At 43.8% G+C, this 19,657-nt stretch overlaps 2 protein-coding genes across 2 annotated transcripts in view; both read left to right on the plus strand.

Moving 5' to 3' along the window:
• fam131c (family with sequence similarity 131 member C) overlaps positions 1-3,674 on the plus strand; it is a 6,020-nt gene extending 2,346 nt beyond the window's left edge. The window contains exons 3-7 of the mRNA XM_030361830.1: positions 522-606; positions 1,080-1,310; positions 1,826-1,912; positions 2,288-2,609; positions 3,178-3,674. Coding sequence (XP_030217690.1) covers positions 522-606; positions 1,080-1,310; positions 1,826-1,912; positions 2,288-2,577 — 693 coding nt within the window. The 3' untranslated portion in view covers positions 2,578-2,609; positions 3,178-3,674. The remainder of the gene's footprint in view (positions 1-521; positions 607-1,079; positions 1,311-1,825; positions 1,913-2,287; positions 2,610-3,177) is intronic.
• Positions 3,675-16,181: 12,507 nt separating this feature from the next.
• Positions 16,182-19,446, plus strand: hspb7 (heat shock protein family, member 7 (cardiovascular)). Its single transcript, XM_030361846.1, has 3 exons — positions 16,182-16,826; positions 18,173-18,297; positions 18,692-19,446. Exons 1-3 carry the CDS (start codon positions 16,664-16,666, stop codon positions 18,869-18,871), a joined length of 468 nt encoding a protein of 155 aa, XP_030217706.1. The 5' UTR covers positions 16,182-16,663; the 3' UTR covers positions 18,872-19,446.
• The last annotated feature ends 211 nt before the right edge of the window (positions 19,447-19,657 follow it).

A 19,657-nucleotide genomic window follows, 5' to 3' on the forward strand; every position in this document is an offset into this window, starting at 1 on the left:
CTATGTTTTCTAGCAATGACATGGTCTGTCAACAAATTACAGTACAAACAGTCAAAGCGTAAATGTGAATCTTGTCCTGTCTCTTGCAATCAATCTCCCACATACACTAAGGTGTAACTTACAATTTACAATAATTGTCTCATCACTGTTTTATTAACAACATGACAAAGCAATTTGACTGTCTTATCCGTACACAATGACACAGACTTGTCATTATGATGGCACTGACATGTTCATTGATACAGATATTTACTTTTGAGAAACAAACTAAGGATTTTGAGCAAGAGACTGGCTTTTGCATGAAATCCATGGAGTTTTGCTATTTGCACGAATTGTTCAGAAAAACTGTAACTAGAAAGATTGACATAATAATGAAAAGATACCTAATAGTAGGTGGAAAACATGGATATATAATAACTAGAAACACTGAATACAATAATGACTTAGAATTATGGGTTAATGTTTCAAGAAAATATGTGAATGCATTGTTTCATGTTTATTTCCGTCTGTATATTGAGCAGAACGACCTTAATCCCCCTGACGGCAGCGCCACCGATAAGATCAGCAGATATGATATTGGAGAGCTAGCCACTTCTTCTCTACTTGGTAATACACTCTCATACACACATGTACTGACACACACACACCCAAATGCACACACACACACTCGCACCTAATCATATATGCACACACACACACACACACACGCACACAAGCACACACACACACACACACACACAAACACTTGCATTCACTCACACACCCCCTATCCATCTCTCTCTCTCTCCTCTCTGTCTCTGTCTCTGTGTGTGTCTCTGTGTGTGTCTCTCTCTCTCTCTCTCTCTCTCTCTCTCTCTCTCTCTCTCTCTCTCTCTCTCTCTCTCTCTTTCTCTCTCTCTCTCTCTCTCTCGCTCTCTCTCTCTCTCTCTCTCCCTCTCTCTCTCTCTCTCTCTCTCTCTCTCTCTCTCTCTCTCTCTCTCTCTCTCTCTCTCTCTCTCTCTCTCTCTCTCTCTCTCTCTCTCTCTCTCTCTCTCTCTCTCTCTCTCTCCCTTTCTGTCTGTCTGTCCATCTGTCCCCAGGCCTGGTGGCCACCATAAAGGACCACATCACCAAGCCCACTGCGATGGCCCAGGGCCGGGTGGCCCACCTGATAGAGTGGAAGGGCTGGGGGGGCGGGGGAGGAGAGGCGGGGGCTACCGGTGGGGGCGGAGCCGGAGAGGTGTGGAAGGGCCTGGGGGCGGAGCTACAGGACGACGAGCTGCTCTACTCCCAGATGACAGACGAGATCAAGGAAGCTCGCTTCGCTGCAGGTTGTAGTGAACGGTTCATTAACCTAACGTGTTACCGTTTGTATTTATGTTATTATCAATTTATTTTTTCTATTATTAAATTTACAGTTTTATTAAAGGGTGCGAACTGCCAACATAGTAACCCCTGTAAGATTATCCAATTATTGTATTCATGTGATAGTATTTACCTTATGGTATTATTATATTCATATTATTATGTTTGCATTATTATATAATCATATGTTAATTTTTCCATTTATATTCTTTTATTATTCGATTATCTAATTATTAGATTAAAGTGAGTCAGGGTTTAACTAGAGTAACCTGAACATGGTTCAGATTATGGGATCATTGAATTATGCTCAATGTGAGTGAGGGTCTGATTTAAAACAACGCTTATCAAAGTAGACAGGTCTGAAGAGACACTTGGCTTTAGGGAATTAATTATTAATCATCTTTCACGCCCCTGGCTATTTGGTGTGCTTGTTTAGCTGGGATGTTGAAGTGGCTCTTGTGTTTCCTGGTGCTTCGTTCAGGAGTAGCCGCACAGTTTGCCTTAGCGGAGGCAGCCATGGATGTCTGCTTCACGGACGAGATCGACCGGCCCTCTGTCAGATGGGAAGGTAATAAGCATACGCTTATTTACAATAATGAGCTTTAGTATAATATATTTAAAAAAAATCCATACACGTATATAGAATGCATAATTACAATTGTTTATTATTTTTGGTTAAACAACATCTATAGCAATATGTCGATCCCAAGATGTCGGCATCGCATTTTTTATTGAATTTGAAGTTTGGTTATAGGAACAGTTAAAAGCTGAACTGAAAGGTCAAAGGCCAAACAGCAGGAAGCCACCGATGTTGGAAAGTGAAGGTTTGAGTTCGAAATTCCAAGGTCGGAATTCCGGGAATCCGGAATTCCACTTCAAAAGCTCACTTACTATTTTTCCTACATGAACCATCGTTTTGACCCATAAACCCCCTCCCCTTCAGCCACACAGAGCCACTACATGGCCTACTACCTGAGCGACGGCGGTGTTGTCGGCGTTCCACAGCGTCTCCACGACAACCACCCGGGCGGCTCGGCCAGCCCCCTCAGCTACCCCACAGAGCCCCCGCCCCCGGCCGTCCTCCACCCAACGCCCCCCCCTCCGTCCTCCGTTCCCGCCCTCGCCACCACCGCCCAGACGCACAGAGCGGTCTCGGGGACGCTAGAGAGCGGCCGAAGGCTTCAGCAGTTTGAGAGCATCTCCCTGTCGGAGGACGAGGTCTTCTATAACTAGGGGTGGATTGTTCCTGCTTGGACTGCGCCGAAGTAAGGACGCGCGCGCACACGCACGTACGCACACACGCACGCACGTCAAACACACATGCACGTACACACACACACACGCACACAAGCATGCACACACGCACGCAAACACCCACACACATGCACACACACACACACACACACACATGCGTGCGTCAACCACCCATGTCGACCACAGGTTCCTCGGCTGCGGTCACATGTCATCCCCCCCCCCCCCCCCCCCCCCCGTGAGCTATCCAATCAGGGAGCCGTTCTCCGGGTGGTTCAATCAGAAGGTTTCCTCCCTGGGGCTTTGGATGGTAGGAGACCCAATTAACCGTTCAATCACATGCCTTCAACCGTGACGTATCTTTTTACATTACAATGAAAGTAAACAAAGGTTATCTTTCGTTTGTTTACCCTCCAAACCGTAGTGTGCCATTCTTCAGACTGCCTCTGGTATCCCTGAAAGCGACTGAAGGCAGTAAAATGAAAACAGGAAGGTTGTACGAGAGTGAACTCTAGGGAGGGAGCAGGTAATCTCCATCCGTGTTAGACATTTGAACGAGACATTTGCTATTTTATCACACAGGCGCCTGTCCCCTCCGCCATCGTCCCACCGGTCGAACTCAGACGATGCTCAGCCAATCAGATAAGAAGAGGACATAACAATCGGAGGAAAGCATTCAACAGAACTACGGCACTGCTCGGAATAAGTCATTTGGACTCCTGCCACCCCTCGAGGCCATCACTCTCTCTCTCTCTCTCTCTCCCTTTGCCTCTCTCTCTCTCTCTCTCTCTCTCTCTCTCTCTCTCTCTCTCTCTCTCTCTCTCTCTCTCTCTCTCATTGATAGCAACCAATATCCAAGACAACAGGAGCACAACGGATCCAGAGCAGTGAGTAGGTAGTTTGGTGTCGAGGCAGGACTTGGATTCTTTCCAGGAATAGAGAGTGGAGCATGTCTCTGGAGAGCACAGACTTTGTGGACGCACGTCTTCTTGATCATAAAGGGAAAAATGTATTCCTTCTGACGTCAAGAATGTGACACACTGCAATTTGAAATAAATTGTGAAGTGATTAAAAACGCTTTTCTGCGTCTAGCCAGGGTGAATGTATCAAAGAGACATTTTTGTATTCGTATTTTTGCCATCAGTCAGACCCCAGGGGTCAATTCAAAAATAGAGGTCATTATAGTGAGTAGCCACGGTACGCATTTGTACACAAGCCAGGTGATTTGTGGGAGCCAACTATGTGCAATACTATGCTACACAAAACGTAATGACAGGCAGGGTGGTTTAACACAGTGCCTTTGAGTCTGAGAGGAGGCACTGTCCGCATGCTTTGAACAGAAGAAATAGTTGGCCAACAGGTCACATTTTAGAGGCAAGGTGTAGTCTAGTCACAAAGTAGGGGAATACAGCCTGTCCTTTGTTGTATACTGTCCTGTGTATTGACGGAACAACGTATGACAGGCATTATTTTGGTGCAATATCCTGTTATTTTTATATGATCACAAACCGTGGGTCAGTAACTATAGAGGACTTAAAAGCAAAAAGTTGTCCAAAAATAAATGGTCATTGTTTATTTAAATATCTTTGTTTTATGTATTACTGGATTTATTCAACTGTTTGTATTAAATTCCATCTTTAATCATTCCTGTGCCTTTTTATTTCCAGATTAATTTACATTATATTGTTTCTCAAGAGCTTTTATGTTGCATAAAATATGTGTTCACTATTGAGTGGTTTCTTGATCCACCAGAACAACCAGTTGGCAACAAGAAGATGAGATTTATACATGAAAACAACACAACTATATGTACTATTGATATATATTGATTACTTTGAATATTATTATTATACAGATATAAAGTTGAAGTTGAGGCACGATGATTATTGGTAGACAGCCAAAAGCGAGTCTAGAGATTCCTCCTTCTTGAATTAGTATGATACGTTTGTTGTAAGCAAACCCACTGAACTGATTGATAAAAGCAATCATAAAACCATGCTGTTGATGTGCTTATTATCCCCGGCAGGCACAGACAACATCAATAAGCTTTTGTTCATAATGATGTTGAGGAGGAAGATGTTGTAGTCAGTAAGTTATCATGGTTATGGTAATGAACGAGAAGAGGGGGAATATATTTGAACACAGGCAGGGCTCATCAGACGTGGATGGGTTTGATCCTCTAAAGGTCGTCTCTCTCTGCACCGAGGCTCATATTTCCCTGCAGGCCGCTTCGACTAATATCCTCTTCATCTGCGGAACGGAAATGCAGATAGAGTGGTACGAAGCTAGGGCAGCGAGCAGCGAGAGAGAGGGAGAAGAGGAGGAAAAAGGTCAAGCAGAGGAACGTGCCTGGCGTTTTGGAGGCTGCTGAAAGCAGAACCAGGGGTAAGGATACAGTTTGAATATCAGATAACTGCAGTATTTCTCGGGGACGAATATGACTCAGAAATAAACGTGACTATGTCAGGTTTGTTCGTAATATGAGAGAGTGTGTCCGCACGTTTGCGTTAGAATGTGTACCAGCTCAGCCCATGTGATGAGTCACACTCGCTTCCCTGTGTGTGTGTGTGTCACAAACAGAGTGTGTGTGGGGAGCAGGTTCAGGACACCATGAACATGAGAGAGGGACAACACACACACGAGCACACACACACACACATACACGCACACACGCACACACACACACCATTCAATCATCAAACCATTCTAGGGGACATGTTCATGCGCACGCACACTTGTCCGCCTCCATCAGGTTGTTGAATGAAATCTCTTTCGCTCTGACTTTCTGTTGACATTTGAATCAACAGCCACTGAAAAGCCACCGAGGGAAGAAGCTGTTGATCTATTTTGTGACATTTAACGTTATCTGTAAGAAGCCAAAAGCCTTGAAGATTATTTCACTCACATCTTTCTTTCAGCAGGGGTCTTTACTCTGACGGGAACGTATATAAACACACAACAAACTTTTGAACCCTAGAATGAGAGGCGTCCTATTTGTACGCGATTTGGGGTTCTGTTTAAACACTGGGGTTCTGTTTTAAGTGATGGATGACACAAGCTGTAATTTATTTCTAATTGTGTGCAATCAAGGAGTGCATTAAGCACCAGAAAATGATGTTCCATGAAATCTATTGCATTGTCAGGAATTTGAGTCTATTAAATTCCTTTTATTCCTTCAAGGTGATTTATCTGATGGAGTCTATTTATCTTCCAGGCTACGTAGCCAAGCACGTGGGGGGGAGGGGGGTGGGGATTCCGAGACCACACCCCGAAAACTCTACAGTCGAGTGTGTTGGCTGACTTTGACGACGTATGTAAATACACCTTTGGAGAATTGTTTGACAAGATACTTCTCTCTTGTGGGATGTTATGCTCGTTTCACGTTTTTCACTTTAATGTCCATCACTTTAATGTTTACTTGCTGTCCGTGTGCATGCACACCCAAGATGTCCACCACAGGGTTGTCTGATTGCGTGCCGGAGTCAACTTTCTTTACACCTCTGTACATCCAGTGGCCCTCAGTAGCCCCGCCCCCATAGGCCCAAACAACCCTCCTATTGGTGCAGATGAAAGCCTGCGGGATTAATGACAGAGTCAGTCCCATGCTCACACACAAAGCTCATAAACAACTGCACTCATCAGACGGAGACCGGAGATGGACTCTGGGAGATATATAGATCAATGATATAATATAACTGAAGCACCTCTGAATGCCCTCTGGATAATAATAGCCCTGATGGCCATTAATTTCTCAGGCAACTTTGGCATGCAAGAAATCTCAAAATACATCACGAACCAAGAACAATGCAGTGTTACTAATTCTGAAGACATTTCTGTTCTGACATTCAGGGTAAAAGTAAAATATATATTATTAAAGATTCAACTAATGGAACACATCTAGGCTTGTTTTAAAAAAAATCCTGAATATTTTGCTGGAGAGATTGCTTAAAATGCATGAATTTCTACTGTAGTCTAATGCAACAGAATGTTGCAGTGGTCTAAAGGTTAGACTGTGCTACCTATCTGATTTAATTGTTGTGAGCAATGGTACTGGTCTGAGGGTCTTTATAGGGACCCTCAGACCAGACCCCCCCCCCCCCCCCCCCCCCGACAAAACGCCCCATAGCGGCTCCTCAACAATACAATACAACGGACCCATTTCACAAAATAAATAAGGAATTCCCAGAAAAATTCGTTCAACATGCAGCACATCAGCAAATCTCTGTCTCGCTGAGGCTTGAAGGTGCTGTACTGTGGAGAGACATTATCTCTGACTCACCGTATATAAACACTGGCATGCAGTATCCAGCAGGCACCGGCAGTGTGCACATTAGGACCAGCATCCACAGCTGAACAGGACAGCAGACGCACCAACACTATGTATTAGAAACATAACGTTACATAGAAGCTGTTGGGCTCATTGGATACAAAGTCCGGCGAGTCTAAGTAGTTATACTGTGCCCTTGCTTTGTTGAATCTTTATTTTTGAAGATGATATATGTTGGCTCTATTCAGAATATTCAGTTTTTTTTTTCTTATATTAAAGTATATATATATATATATATATATATATATATATATATATATATATATATATATATATATATATATATATATATATATATATATATATATAACAATTTTCCTCTGGAATCAACAGAGATATTTCAGCTGTTGATCAGTGATCGGTTGAACCAGTCTATATACCTCTATGAGCAGGAAGCAGGACCGGCACTTCCAAAGAGGAGATATCTCTCTCGCTCCACTGACTCTCGTCCAATAGGGGTGAGCAACTGCTTCATGGTGTACTGCCAAAGTTAACCAACCAATGTGGATAAATCAAACGTGACCTCAATGGAATGCGGCAGTGGACTTCCAAATAATAAACATGTGATGAAATGTGTGGATTCATCGTATTTGGCTAAATGATAGGAAATCAAAGGACGGAAAGTGAGACTGTGAGACTAAGGCAATAGTAATAAAATAGAAACCTCACCTTATATGCCATGTATTGACCTTTACTTCTTTTTCTGGAAACTGTGTTTTCCACACCATGTTTTTATATAATTAAATTGGTTGATTCTCCTCAGAGTCCATATAAATGCTTCACCGGTTCTAAGACTTGGGTTGTATTGAGGTTTATATTTGATTCCCAAGTTTTTATATCCAAAAAGGTTCTTCATTATTTAGTTCCTGTGCTCTTTTCCCCCCTGTTTCCTGAGTTTTAATATAGAACGATGTCTCAGTCTGCTGTCAGCATGTGGATCAGGGCTGTTTGTCTTGGTGAAGCCAAGGATCCCCCGGTGAAAGGAGAGGGGGATACAGCTAATTGCAACGCATGTTACCCTGGTTTAAAAACTCATGCACATACACACACACACACACACATGCACGGACACATACATGCACGCACACACACATGCACACGCACACGCATTCACATGCATGCAGGCATGCACACACGCACACACATGCAAATGCATGCACGCACAATCACACACACACACACACACACGCATGCACATGCATGCACGCACACACGCAAGCACGATCATGTTTTATTTATAACTTCGGTAGCAGACAGATTTCGGCATTCGTCATTTGATACGGAGTAAGGGTTGAATAATTAGGGCATCGAAACTGAAAAAACTGAACGTGAATCGTCATAGTAACACAAGGACTCAAAGGGACATCTGCGCCCCGAATGACGGAGAAGCATTCTGAAGAAGCTTAGGAGCCATGAGCCTCTGATGAATGAACCCGCCCCAGGCAGAGCACAGCGGACACAAGGAGCTCCTGCGGCCAGAATGGAGGAGATTCAGGGAAATTAGCTTTGAACAGCGGCTCTGGGGTCTCTGTGGTTGACGGGCTATTACAATGCTCCTCTCTCCTATCCTCATCTCTTCTTATTAAACCACATAACCTCATCTTTCATCGTATCGCAGAGATGATGTATTGCCATACTGACAGATTGACGTCGCTGTCTGTTTTAAAACCACACACATCGTGTTTAGACCTCATGTTCGGACTTGACAGGCAACACAGCGATATTTAAAGGACAAACATGTTACATGACAGGTTCTGACTTGTAACTGCTCATTCAATTCATAACAAAACCTAGACACATCCAAATTAACCAGGTGCTACTTGATGCAACTTGTTTGTGTTTCTACTGCATGACGTCTGGCCACGCAACAGCACAGTGCATTACACATCGGCGAGACTCAGGTAGAGAGGGTGAAAACCTTTAAATTCCTCGGCACCTACATCAGCGAGGACCTCTCCTGGTCTCACAACACCCAGGACATTGCCAAGAAGTCTCAGCAGCGGCTGTACTTCTTAAGAAAGCTGAGGAAATTTGGACTGTCATCCAAACTCCTCAGCAACTTCTACAGGTGTACAGTGGAGAGCCTCCTGAGCAACTCCATCAGTGTGGTTTGGAAACTGCACGGTACAGGAAAGGAAGGCTCTCCAACGTGTGATTAAAACTGCACAATACATCTGTGGAGCAGCCTTCCCATCACTTCAAGACATTTACAACACCCGGGTTACAAAGAGGGCACACAACATCACCGAGGACACTACACACCCCCAGCACACAGTGTTCACACTGCGACCATCTGGCAGACGCTGCAGGAGCACGAAAGCCAGAACAACCAGACTTAAAAACAGTTTTTATCCACAGGCCATCAGCCTGCTGAATGACTCTCTCAAACACTGATGTATTTAGTTTCAACTGTGAGCTTAATTTGCACTATGTACTTATCTACTAATAATATTCAATATCCAATGTATATATTCAAAAACTTCTATATTTCAATGTCTTTCAGGGCCTTCTGCTGTATGCGAACATTGCACATGCTAAACAGCACCTTATATTTAACTGTTTTTGTTTAACTAAATTCTGCTCTTTGTACAGATATTTTTAGCATTTTAGTTTATTTATCTACTTTATTATATTTTGTGTGAAGGGAACTGGCAAATTAAGAAGTTCATTGCCCAGTGCAAACTATGTTTCCATTGTGTATATGACAATAAACGATCTTGGATCTTGTATCTTGTATCAGTTGGCCATCCTAGAAGGGCCATGTTTCTCCTCAACGCTTCAGCGTCGCCACTGAAACACCTAGCCACTCCCCCTCAGATCCCTCATAACACCACAGCCACAGCCCACTCCTTCAAAGAGCCACGGGGACTGGGCCGGCTCCACCCACTGGGGGTCCAACCAGGTGATCAGTACCTTCAGTCACCTGGGGTATGATCCCCCCACCTGGGGTTCCGGTGCTACGTGTCATTCCCTGTCATCTCCAACCCCCATTCCTGTGATTCGTCACTGCCCTGTCCATGAAGGGGCAAAACGCCCATAATAATAATGATACAAACACCGATGAGGACAGAGTGCACCTGGATCCTGTACGACGCTATGACTGGCGCACGGCGCGGGAGGAGCGGTCACGGTGGCTTGCGTTTCTACTCAGCAAGCGGAGGGTCCTGGCGCTGCAGGCGGCCGAGAAGAACCTCGGGACGTGGGCCTTCAGGGGGAGGTGGGAGCCCGTCACCTCCACGCTGAACAGCGCACCTCCAGGGAGCGAGAGGACAGAGAGAGCCGTTGGGGGGGGGGGGGGGGGGGGGGGTCAGAGAGGGTGGGCATAGGGCCAGGATCGATGGTGGGTTGTTAGGGGGTTAGGGTTTACCTTCTCTTAAACTACACAGGCCCATGCGTGGACACATTCACACAACTCAACTTCCTGTGTGCGTGCTGGGCGTGCATCCTGGCTCCTTTACCCACCGCTGATGGGAGCTCTGAAGCAGCTGCAGCTAGAACCAGCACGTCTCCCCACGAGAACCCCCCCTGTTGATATAGTGTCACATGGCAGACAGTAAAGAGCCTGCCAAACGAAGAATGCTTAATACTGAAACAACAGACCAGACCCGGGTGTAGATCCGTCTGTACATAAGGAAACAGAAGCCGTGTCCTCTCCGATGCTCGCGGTCACTTGAGCTCCATGCCACCTGGTAGTCGCCTATCAGAGCGCAGAGATCCTTCAAGTAGAGAGATGTACAAACGGACCTTGAAAACATTGATTTAATACGCTTTATATATATTTATATGTTTGTGTGCATGTGTGTGAGTGTGTCTGTATATTTCTCTGTTAATGTGTGCGTCCGTAAATGTGTGTGTATGTGTTCGTCAATAAATGGGTGTGTGTGTGTGTCTATGTCCTCAAACGAGAGTGTGTGTGTTTGCATCCATCAATGTGTTTGGTCATAAGCAGGCCTATCTAACACTGAGGTCCGTGAGAAAGCTGACGATGACCATAGAGCCATGGACCCAGACCTCTCTGCCCCCCGTACCGCTACCAACAGCCTGCTCATCCTCTGCATGCATCCTGCCCAGCAACAGCCTCAGCAGCAGCAGCGGAAGCAGACAATCTGATCACGTTAATTAAGGATTTATCCTTGGAAAACAAATAGAAACTAAAGCCTATAACATTCATTTAGTCTCGTTTGTTATGGCAGCAGTTGGTCCGAACGATCTGTCTTCGGAGCGGTGCGCTAGGGAATGATCACATGACACACACACAAACACACACACAGATGCGCACACAGACACACACACACAGGCACGCACACACACACACACACACACACACACACACACACAAACACACACACAGGCGCGCACACGCACACACACACACACACACACACAAACACACACAACATAGATAGATAGATAGACAGATAGACAGACAGACAGACAGACAGACAGACAGACAGATAGATTGACAACTCCCTCAGGAGTTTCCCTCTGCTCTGCGCTCCACTGTTTTCCTCCGATTGATTTCTCACTCGGACTGACCTTTCACAAACATTGAAGGCATGGTTTCCATCGATCGTCAAGGAGAAGGCCCTCATTAGGGGATGTCTGCCTTTGATTCCCTGCTTCCCGCCTCTGTAAAAAGCTTTCACGGCTAGACTCGTCAAGGCACTCCATTCCTGCCCTGAATGATTACCCTAGCATCAACACCAGCGTCCCTGTCTGGTTCTCTGCAGGACTGCATGTCAAACCAACATGTGAGGAGGCCCAACATTACTTCATTTTCATTTCTAAGTCAAAATTATTTAACCTATTTTCCAATCACAAAGCATAATTGTTATACAGTCATCAGGCAGATAGATAGATAGATAGACAGACAGACAGACAGACAGACAGACAGACAGACAGACAGACAGACAGACAGACAGACAGACAGACAGCTGACCAAAAATGCTTCCTTTGCTGTGTAAAGGGCTGTTGACGTATGAGTGCGTTGTGTTGGAATGGTTGGCAGACATCAGAAGTCTTAAGAACATATTAGCATGTTTGTCACAGCTATGGGTGGCTTTCTGTTTCTAATCCACTCTTTGAAGTGGTTGTCCTTCATCTGCCTTTGCCATAGTGCTGTGAGGATCGGGATCCACAGACCTAATGAGACTGTTAACCAAAGGTTGTTGACGCCCACCTGTCATTCATCACACATGAACCAAGAGGATGATGTCAGTCGGGCTGGAATCTCAATTACCTTGTTTCTTTAAAAACAAGGGTCAACGAGTATCTGTTGTATCGCATTGAATAACCAGGGAAGAAGTCGATAAGAATGCAATGGCGTCAGGCCTATTTATTTGTCTAACCCTGTTGGTTTGTCTTATCAAAGTTGTTACATTTGACAACGTTGAGCCGTGAAGAAGACATGTGTTTAAAGCTTGAGTCCAGCAGAAGATATTCTGGTCCAATGACCCATGCACAGACAGAACGTATTCAAGTCTAGCCATAGATAATCGCTTCTATAGAAACATATACACCCAGTGTTGGAACAATCTGACCCATGATTGTGGTTGCATAGTTTCCCGGTAATCAGTAGTAGAGTAGCACAAACTCACAGACACACACACACACTCACACGCACACACTTGCACACACAAATACATACACACGCACACACACACACACACCCACACACACAAGTGCGCACATGTACACAAACACACATACACACACACACACACACATACATACATACACACATACACGCACACACACACCCAAACACACACGCACGCACGCACACACACACACACACACACACTCGCACGCAAACGTACACATGGGCACACACAGTGAGTGTAGCTTTGTGTTGAGGTTAAATATAATTTATCTTCATAACATACACTCACTTCCAGTTATTGCTCTCTATTAGCACTCTCATGTTATTTTTGGTTATGTAAATCTGGAGTGGGACAAGTGAAACGCGTGCACGCACACACACTCACATGCAAGCACACATATGCACACACGCATGCACACACACGAACACACACCCGGGGTTAAACAATTGGAAACCTGTTTCCATAGAAACCACACAATGAATGTAGGTAGAACAAAGTAGTTCCACTCAACGTGCGCGTCCTTCAAAGATAATAAATGTTGCCCTTTTTGGTCAATTTAATGATAGCATCTATGCAGTATTAGTCATTTCATGTGTTAACTTACAGTAATTGCTATGCTTTGTTTCTTTCTGAAAATAACATCTCAAAGGTTAATACAGTATATCAATTCATTACATCTATTTAATGTATTTTCTGATTGGGCAAGGCAATTTACCTATTTCCTCTGAAACCCTTTCTTAGCTACTATACATTGATTGTTTAGTTGCAAAATGGTGCCCAGACCCTCGATTATCCGTGTATGGTGATTATATGCATTCAAACACACCTTTGGTGACAAAGACAACAAAAGTAGGACATCAATTTTGGTTTTAAACAGAACGTTTGCGCAAGTTTTTACATGCTTCCTATTTTTTGGGGGTTGGAATTGTCTCTTGTTAGTTAACAATTCCTAAAAGTGGAGATTCTAATCCCTCTAGGGGTGTCCCACATGACTGCTTTCTCAGGTGTTTAAATGCCTTAAAACGTCTTTGCAATTTGGAGGGAGGCTCTCTGACTGGATACGGGTCATTTCGGGCTGAATTAGGTCTTCACTGCATAACAATGATGTTGCCTGGTTCCTGGAGATAAGTAACGCTTTATGCCTAATGTTTTCCAATATACCTCACTTACCTTCTCCTGCCTCTTTAAAACTCAATTTAAATAAGAAAAAAACATTACCATACGCCATACGCAATAACTAAGAGGGACAAAATGTTGAGTTCTGATGCTGAAGAATCCAGCCAGCCCAGTGCCCAACCCTTTCACAGAGGGATTTATCCTCCTGTCTAGAAACATGATGTAACCTAACAGCTGAGACCCACACATCCCCACTTGTGTGTGTGTGTGTGTGTGTGTGTGTGTGTGTGTGTGTGTGTGTGTGTGTGTGTTTTTGTGTGCAAAGGCGTACCATATTCTGTATTTTGGTCTGGAAAGCTTGACAGCTTTATTTACTCTGTGTTGTTTTGTCCTGTTTTGAACAGCATCACACACACAAACACACAAACACACACACACACACACACACACACACACACACACACACACACACACACACACACACACACACACACACACACACACACACACACACACACACACACCTTGATGTGCAGTGAAGTCGTTTAACCTTGCAGGGGTGACTCATGGGAATGACTCAGTCAACCAGAATAGAGCACGGAGAATGTTTCACTTGGTTGTTTTATTCCAAGTGAAACTTATTATATTAAGTCTTCCTCTCCGTTTCCATGTCTTCATTTATTCATAGTATTCCAAGCACAAATCAATTTGTTATAATATACTTGCAACCATTAACTTTTCTAGTACTAGGTTCAGTGTGTACGATTCAATGTGTACAATTCAGAGTATTATAAGTAAACTAAACATCTGTTAATGGTAACATTGGCTATGTCGTGATATCTTATAAAGCTAGCTTATTGTATTACTTTATTGACTGTTTTAAAAATGTTTGGCAAGTTTGCTGTGTATTGCTATGCAGTTCACCTACACCAGTTAGAATACAATAGGATGCCATTCTGGTAATATGCTGCCCCCTATTTGTGTGGAGCACTAATGTGTCGAAATCGTACACTTGCACCTTAAACTAAATTAAAGTACTAACACATTAACATGTCACATTAATCCCATAGTTAATCATTGGTTAATCAATAACCAATTTAGTAAGACAGAAGCATAATCAAATTGCATACCAACAGGACGTCAACGTCACGTTTCTATGTCTGTCAGTGTTCACATCAACATGAGACATTGTGATGAGTATTAATAGTGCACTATCATGACATGTGTTAAGGTATCGCTCGCCATAGACTGTCAGTCCTGCTTCTCGCCACGCTGTTATTAATAGCCACCTGCTCTGTTTGTCTTTTGTATACCTGCTACTTTTACTCTTTTCATTGAGGGACTTTAAAATATTATAGCCTAGTGGTCTTATATGTGATGTTTTATGTATGTGTCATCGTTAACGGGATACCAATGAGACTTCCTGTGTTGAATAAAAAATAAAAAGATAAATACCACAGCCTCCCCCTCCCCTGCTGAGACATGTCCCATCCACAGCCTACTTTCATCTCTCCCATGTACCGCTCCTCACAAACACACACACACACACACACACACACACACACACACACACACACACACACACACACACACACACACACACACACACACACACACACACACACACACACACACACACACACACAAGCATGATGCATGATTTACTGATAAGCATGGACCTCAGCATCTATTTTAAATGTACAGATTGGCGATGCATGTGTTAGGTTCTTATCATGATACACAGTGTTACCAGAACAACCGATATTAATAGATCAACTAATATCCTGTCACAGTGATGTCACTCACCCCTGGTCCAGACACACTACACGCTATGACCACTGCGTTTTCCATCACATTCTTTCCACCAGACACACACACACACACACACACACACACACACACACACACACACACACACACACACACACACACAAAACACACACACACACACACACACACACACACACACACACACACACACACACACACACACACACACACACACACACACACACACACACACATACACAAAAACAAACTAATAAATTCATGCTCACACACACATACATTTATTATGTAATATTATTATTGTTTATTTACTGTTAGTCATTAGCATAATTATTTATTCATGTTTTTATTCATTTTAATTATTATAACAATATATTAGTATCATTATCATTATTCTCATAATTATTAATATCAATTTTATTATTATTATGGACATGGTTACCCGGACCATGGAACTTTGAGAAGCAATAAGCTAAGTGGGATTGAAGACAGAGGTAAAGAGAATATCTATTTCAGGAAGTGTATGGAATGCCAACTGTTGACTCCCTCCTTCACGGTAAGTTCTCTCTCTCTCTCTCTCTCTCTCTCTCTCTCTCTCTCTCTCTCTCTCTCTCTCTCTCTCTCACATACCTTCTTAACCCCAAGCCCTTATCATCCGGAACTTTTCCAACCCCAGCCACACTCTCTCCCTCTCTCATCTCCCATCTCGCTCACTCTTTGTCCTGTTATAAATATAGATCATTATTCCCCTCCCCGTGGCCACGTGCCCTTCAAACAACTCTAGCACACCGTCCGGACAAACAAACACACTCTGGAGTATAAAGGTCCAGCGCTTTAACCTCCTCTAAAATACAGGTTGGTTTACAGAGGAGGCAGTGGTCATCCCAAGCATTAGGTAACACTGAGTCCTCGGAACTAGTAAGAGGAACAGTCTGAACAAACAGTTTGGCTGATTGGTGCAAAGAAAAAAAAAGGATACAAAAGGGGATCCAGGGAATTGTACGAAGACAACACAGAGACCGGACTTCCAACACAAAAAAAAAGACCCATCGTTTGTGAATAATCCCGAACTGGTGGACTGCCTTCAAGACACTACTCCTCCTTCCCTCCTCTCTCTCTCTCTCTCTCTCTCTCTCTCTCTCTCTCTCCCTCCTCATCAAGACCAGAGCCTCCTCTTCTTCCATCCCTCCCGCTGGCTCCTGCCTCCTCCCTGTAGTGGACCTCCTTGCCCCCCATGAGCGTGTCCAACTCTTCCAACGCCTTCCGATCGGAGCGTAGTTTCCACCAGACCTCCTCAGGCTCTTCCGGAAGCCCCTTCATGGAGAAGAACAGGGGCCTGTTCACCGAGGACTTTGGCTCATTCATTGGTCCCGGGAGCGAGCCCTTGGGTTTTCCTAGTGAGTAGCCAACTTAAATCCCTGTTAGGGTTTATTGTTAAGCTTATAGGCAAAGTAGAGGCTTAGGAAACAATGTGGACTCGGATTACTTTGAGGAAGATGTGCCATGTAAAAGACTCGGAACGTGCCATGCTAAACTTGAACCTGCTGTGAAGATAGCTGGTGTTGTAGTGAAGAAAGAATGTATGTCCGTTGATAGCAATTATGATGAGTTATGTTTATCCACAGGCAGAAATTAGTTTGGTTTCAATAAATATTGTGAATCCAGGCTTGGTTTGAGCATTTGCAGAGCTGCTTTGTGTTAAAGCATGTAGGAACATTGGGAAGATATATTGAAAGGACAACCTCAGAAATATTTTTTCCTGAGGTTTTACTCCTCTACTGAATGAGATCCCTTCTTTCCAAAGTCCAGAAACAAATGTCTACTCTGAGTGTATTCCAGATATTCATAATATGTGACAGAACAGTGCAGAGACCGGTTAGGAGTATCCGGGGGAAAAGTAGCGAGCTAAAGATGGATGTTTTGGTATGTCTCACATCAGAAGGTAGAACCACAGGAGAAGGGTCGCTGTTGCTTTTCATAGCTTGGAAAGCTACACACACACACACACACACACACACACACACACACACACACACACACACACACACACACACACACACACACACACACACACACACACACACACACACATACACACACAGGGGCACATACGCACACATATGGGAATGTGGGAGGCAGTGCCAACACTGTGAGTTCACACATTTGGTATGACGCCCACAAAAGGATACACGAGAAGGCTGCCGGGTGGCAGAGCAATCACATGCATGCTCTCAAAGACAAACACACACACACACAGACACACCACACCACACACACACACACACACACACACACACACACACACACACACACACACACACACACACACACACACACACAATTGGCACATCTCTCCAATGTTTGCGTGTGTATATCTGTATGTGTGACGTGCGTGTGTGTGTGTTTGTGTTGATGACATCATGGGCATTGGCACTTGCCTGGTAAACTCTCACTAGGTTGCATGTTATGGCGGTCAATATGTTGTATGTCCCTGGGAAAATCAATGCTGGGCGGTAGTAATAATCGATAATGATTATGGAAACATTTCTTAATAGTTTTCCCATGTCAGCAGCACATATTACACTCCAGTGTGGGGGGTAAGGCCGCTTTGTGGACATATAGAGACAGGTAATAAAAATGGGTCTTCATTAGATTATGTGCTAAAGTGTCATAACGACACGCACACAAACACACACACACACACAAAGACAGTATAAAATATTTGTTGTGTGTTTGCTTCAAGGTGGGGCCGGGAAGATCAAGACCCTGGGAGACTCATACCAGTTTACAGTCGACGTTCAGGACTTCTCCCCGGAAGATGTGATCGTCACCACATCCAACAACCAGATTGAAGTCCGCGCCGAAAAGGTCAGCTTGAACAGCTTGGAGATGAGAAGCCAATCTGGAGAGAGATAGGGTTTAGGGCTTGTACATCAAGGCGTCCCATCGTAATGGCCACCTCCATTTTCAGAAGCAGGGAACATAGGGATGTTATTGGTAGTTATGGTTTTTTTGGTCATGGTCTAATAGTTCATCGTGAAAGGATTTTTCATTATGGGAAGAGATTGTTGTGTTGGAAGCTGTGAAAGTGGTTAGTTGTAGTACAATATTACAATTCTATCGAGTCATCACAAAATGGCCGGGTGTCGACAACAGAAAACCCCACGATGCATTCTGATGTACATAAGAGTGTGGTCAAATGTTGCGACATACGACGACTGTCAAAGCTTAGCGATCACAAAACAATATCTTATGTTTCTAGCTGGCCCCGGACGGCACGGTGATGAACACCTTCACACACAAGTGCCAGCTCCCTGAGGACGTGGACCCCACCTCGGTGGCCTCATCGCTGGGCACCGATGGGGCGTTGACCGTCAGGGCCCGGAGGTTCCCCGCCAAGCACGAGCACCTGCAGACGTTCCGCACGGAGATCAAGATCTAGAGAGGAGCCATTGCCATGCACTTCCTTCATGTCTGGTTTTTTTATTCTCCTTCACCCCCCCCCTGATTTCTGATGTCGATACTAGCGCTTTTTCTTGTTACCGTTAGTTGTATTTTTAAGTATTTTTTTCCTCTGATACAACTTTTTGTATCAGTAATTTAAGAGTTTAATTTAAGTTTTAAAACTTTCCCTGCTTACTAATCACAATAATGTTAAGGAGTAATTGCACATTATATTTCTGTGACATAAAAAAAAGTCTGTTTTGGGAATAGATATTGTTTTGTGTGAGACTGTGTTCACTGTGGGCAAATTTTTAATAATATAACCAAAGCAATAAAAAAGTGTTGAGGGAATTCCTACTTTTTATTCAATGCTGAATAATATACTTAAGAATACACCCACATTATAAGAACAACCTCAGAAACCACCTCGACGATTGAACATCTTACATATTGGTACTTATATATAATGTATAGCATTTTATGTCTAATGTGATAATACGTTTGCCACCTGTGATTGTTCTTATTCTATGTAAAGCTATAGATTTACATTAAACTCGATACATCTACCCCATAGTTTGGTGACAGGTCTGTCTCATCCTTCCTTGATCCAAATCGGTGTGCAACACAGAATCATTATCAACCAAATGGCCAATTATTTAGTTGAGTTATTCTTTGTACGTTGCATCATAAAACAGCATATATAAAGAAAATCCACGCAAATTTTGTTCGCAACACGTTGGACTGTTTAGATTGCATTTAAACGGTCGCACAGAACTGAGTGCGT

The sequence above is a fragment of the Gadus morhua genome, chromosome 7 (assembly GCF_902167405.1).
Source record: "Gadus morhua chromosome 7, gadMor3.0, whole genome shotgun sequence".
NCBI lineage: Eukaryota > Metazoa > Chordata > Actinopteri > Gadiformes > Gadidae > Gadus > Gadus morhua.

Bases quoted from the DNA above. Each gene is read 5' to 3' on its own strand.
- hspb7 (XM_030361846.1), top strand. From the start codon at position 16,664: ATGAGCGTGTCCAACTCTTCCAACGCCTTCCGATCGGAGCGTAGTTTC. The intron at 16,827-18,172 runs GTGAGTAGCCAA...GTTTGCTTCAAG, and splicing joins CGAGCCCTTGGGTTTTCCTA to GTGGGGCCGGGAAGATCAAG. The intron at 18,298-18,691 runs GTCAGCTTGAAC...TTATGTTTCTAG, and splicing joins TTGAAGTCCGCGCCGAAAAG to CTGGCCCCGGACGGCACGGT.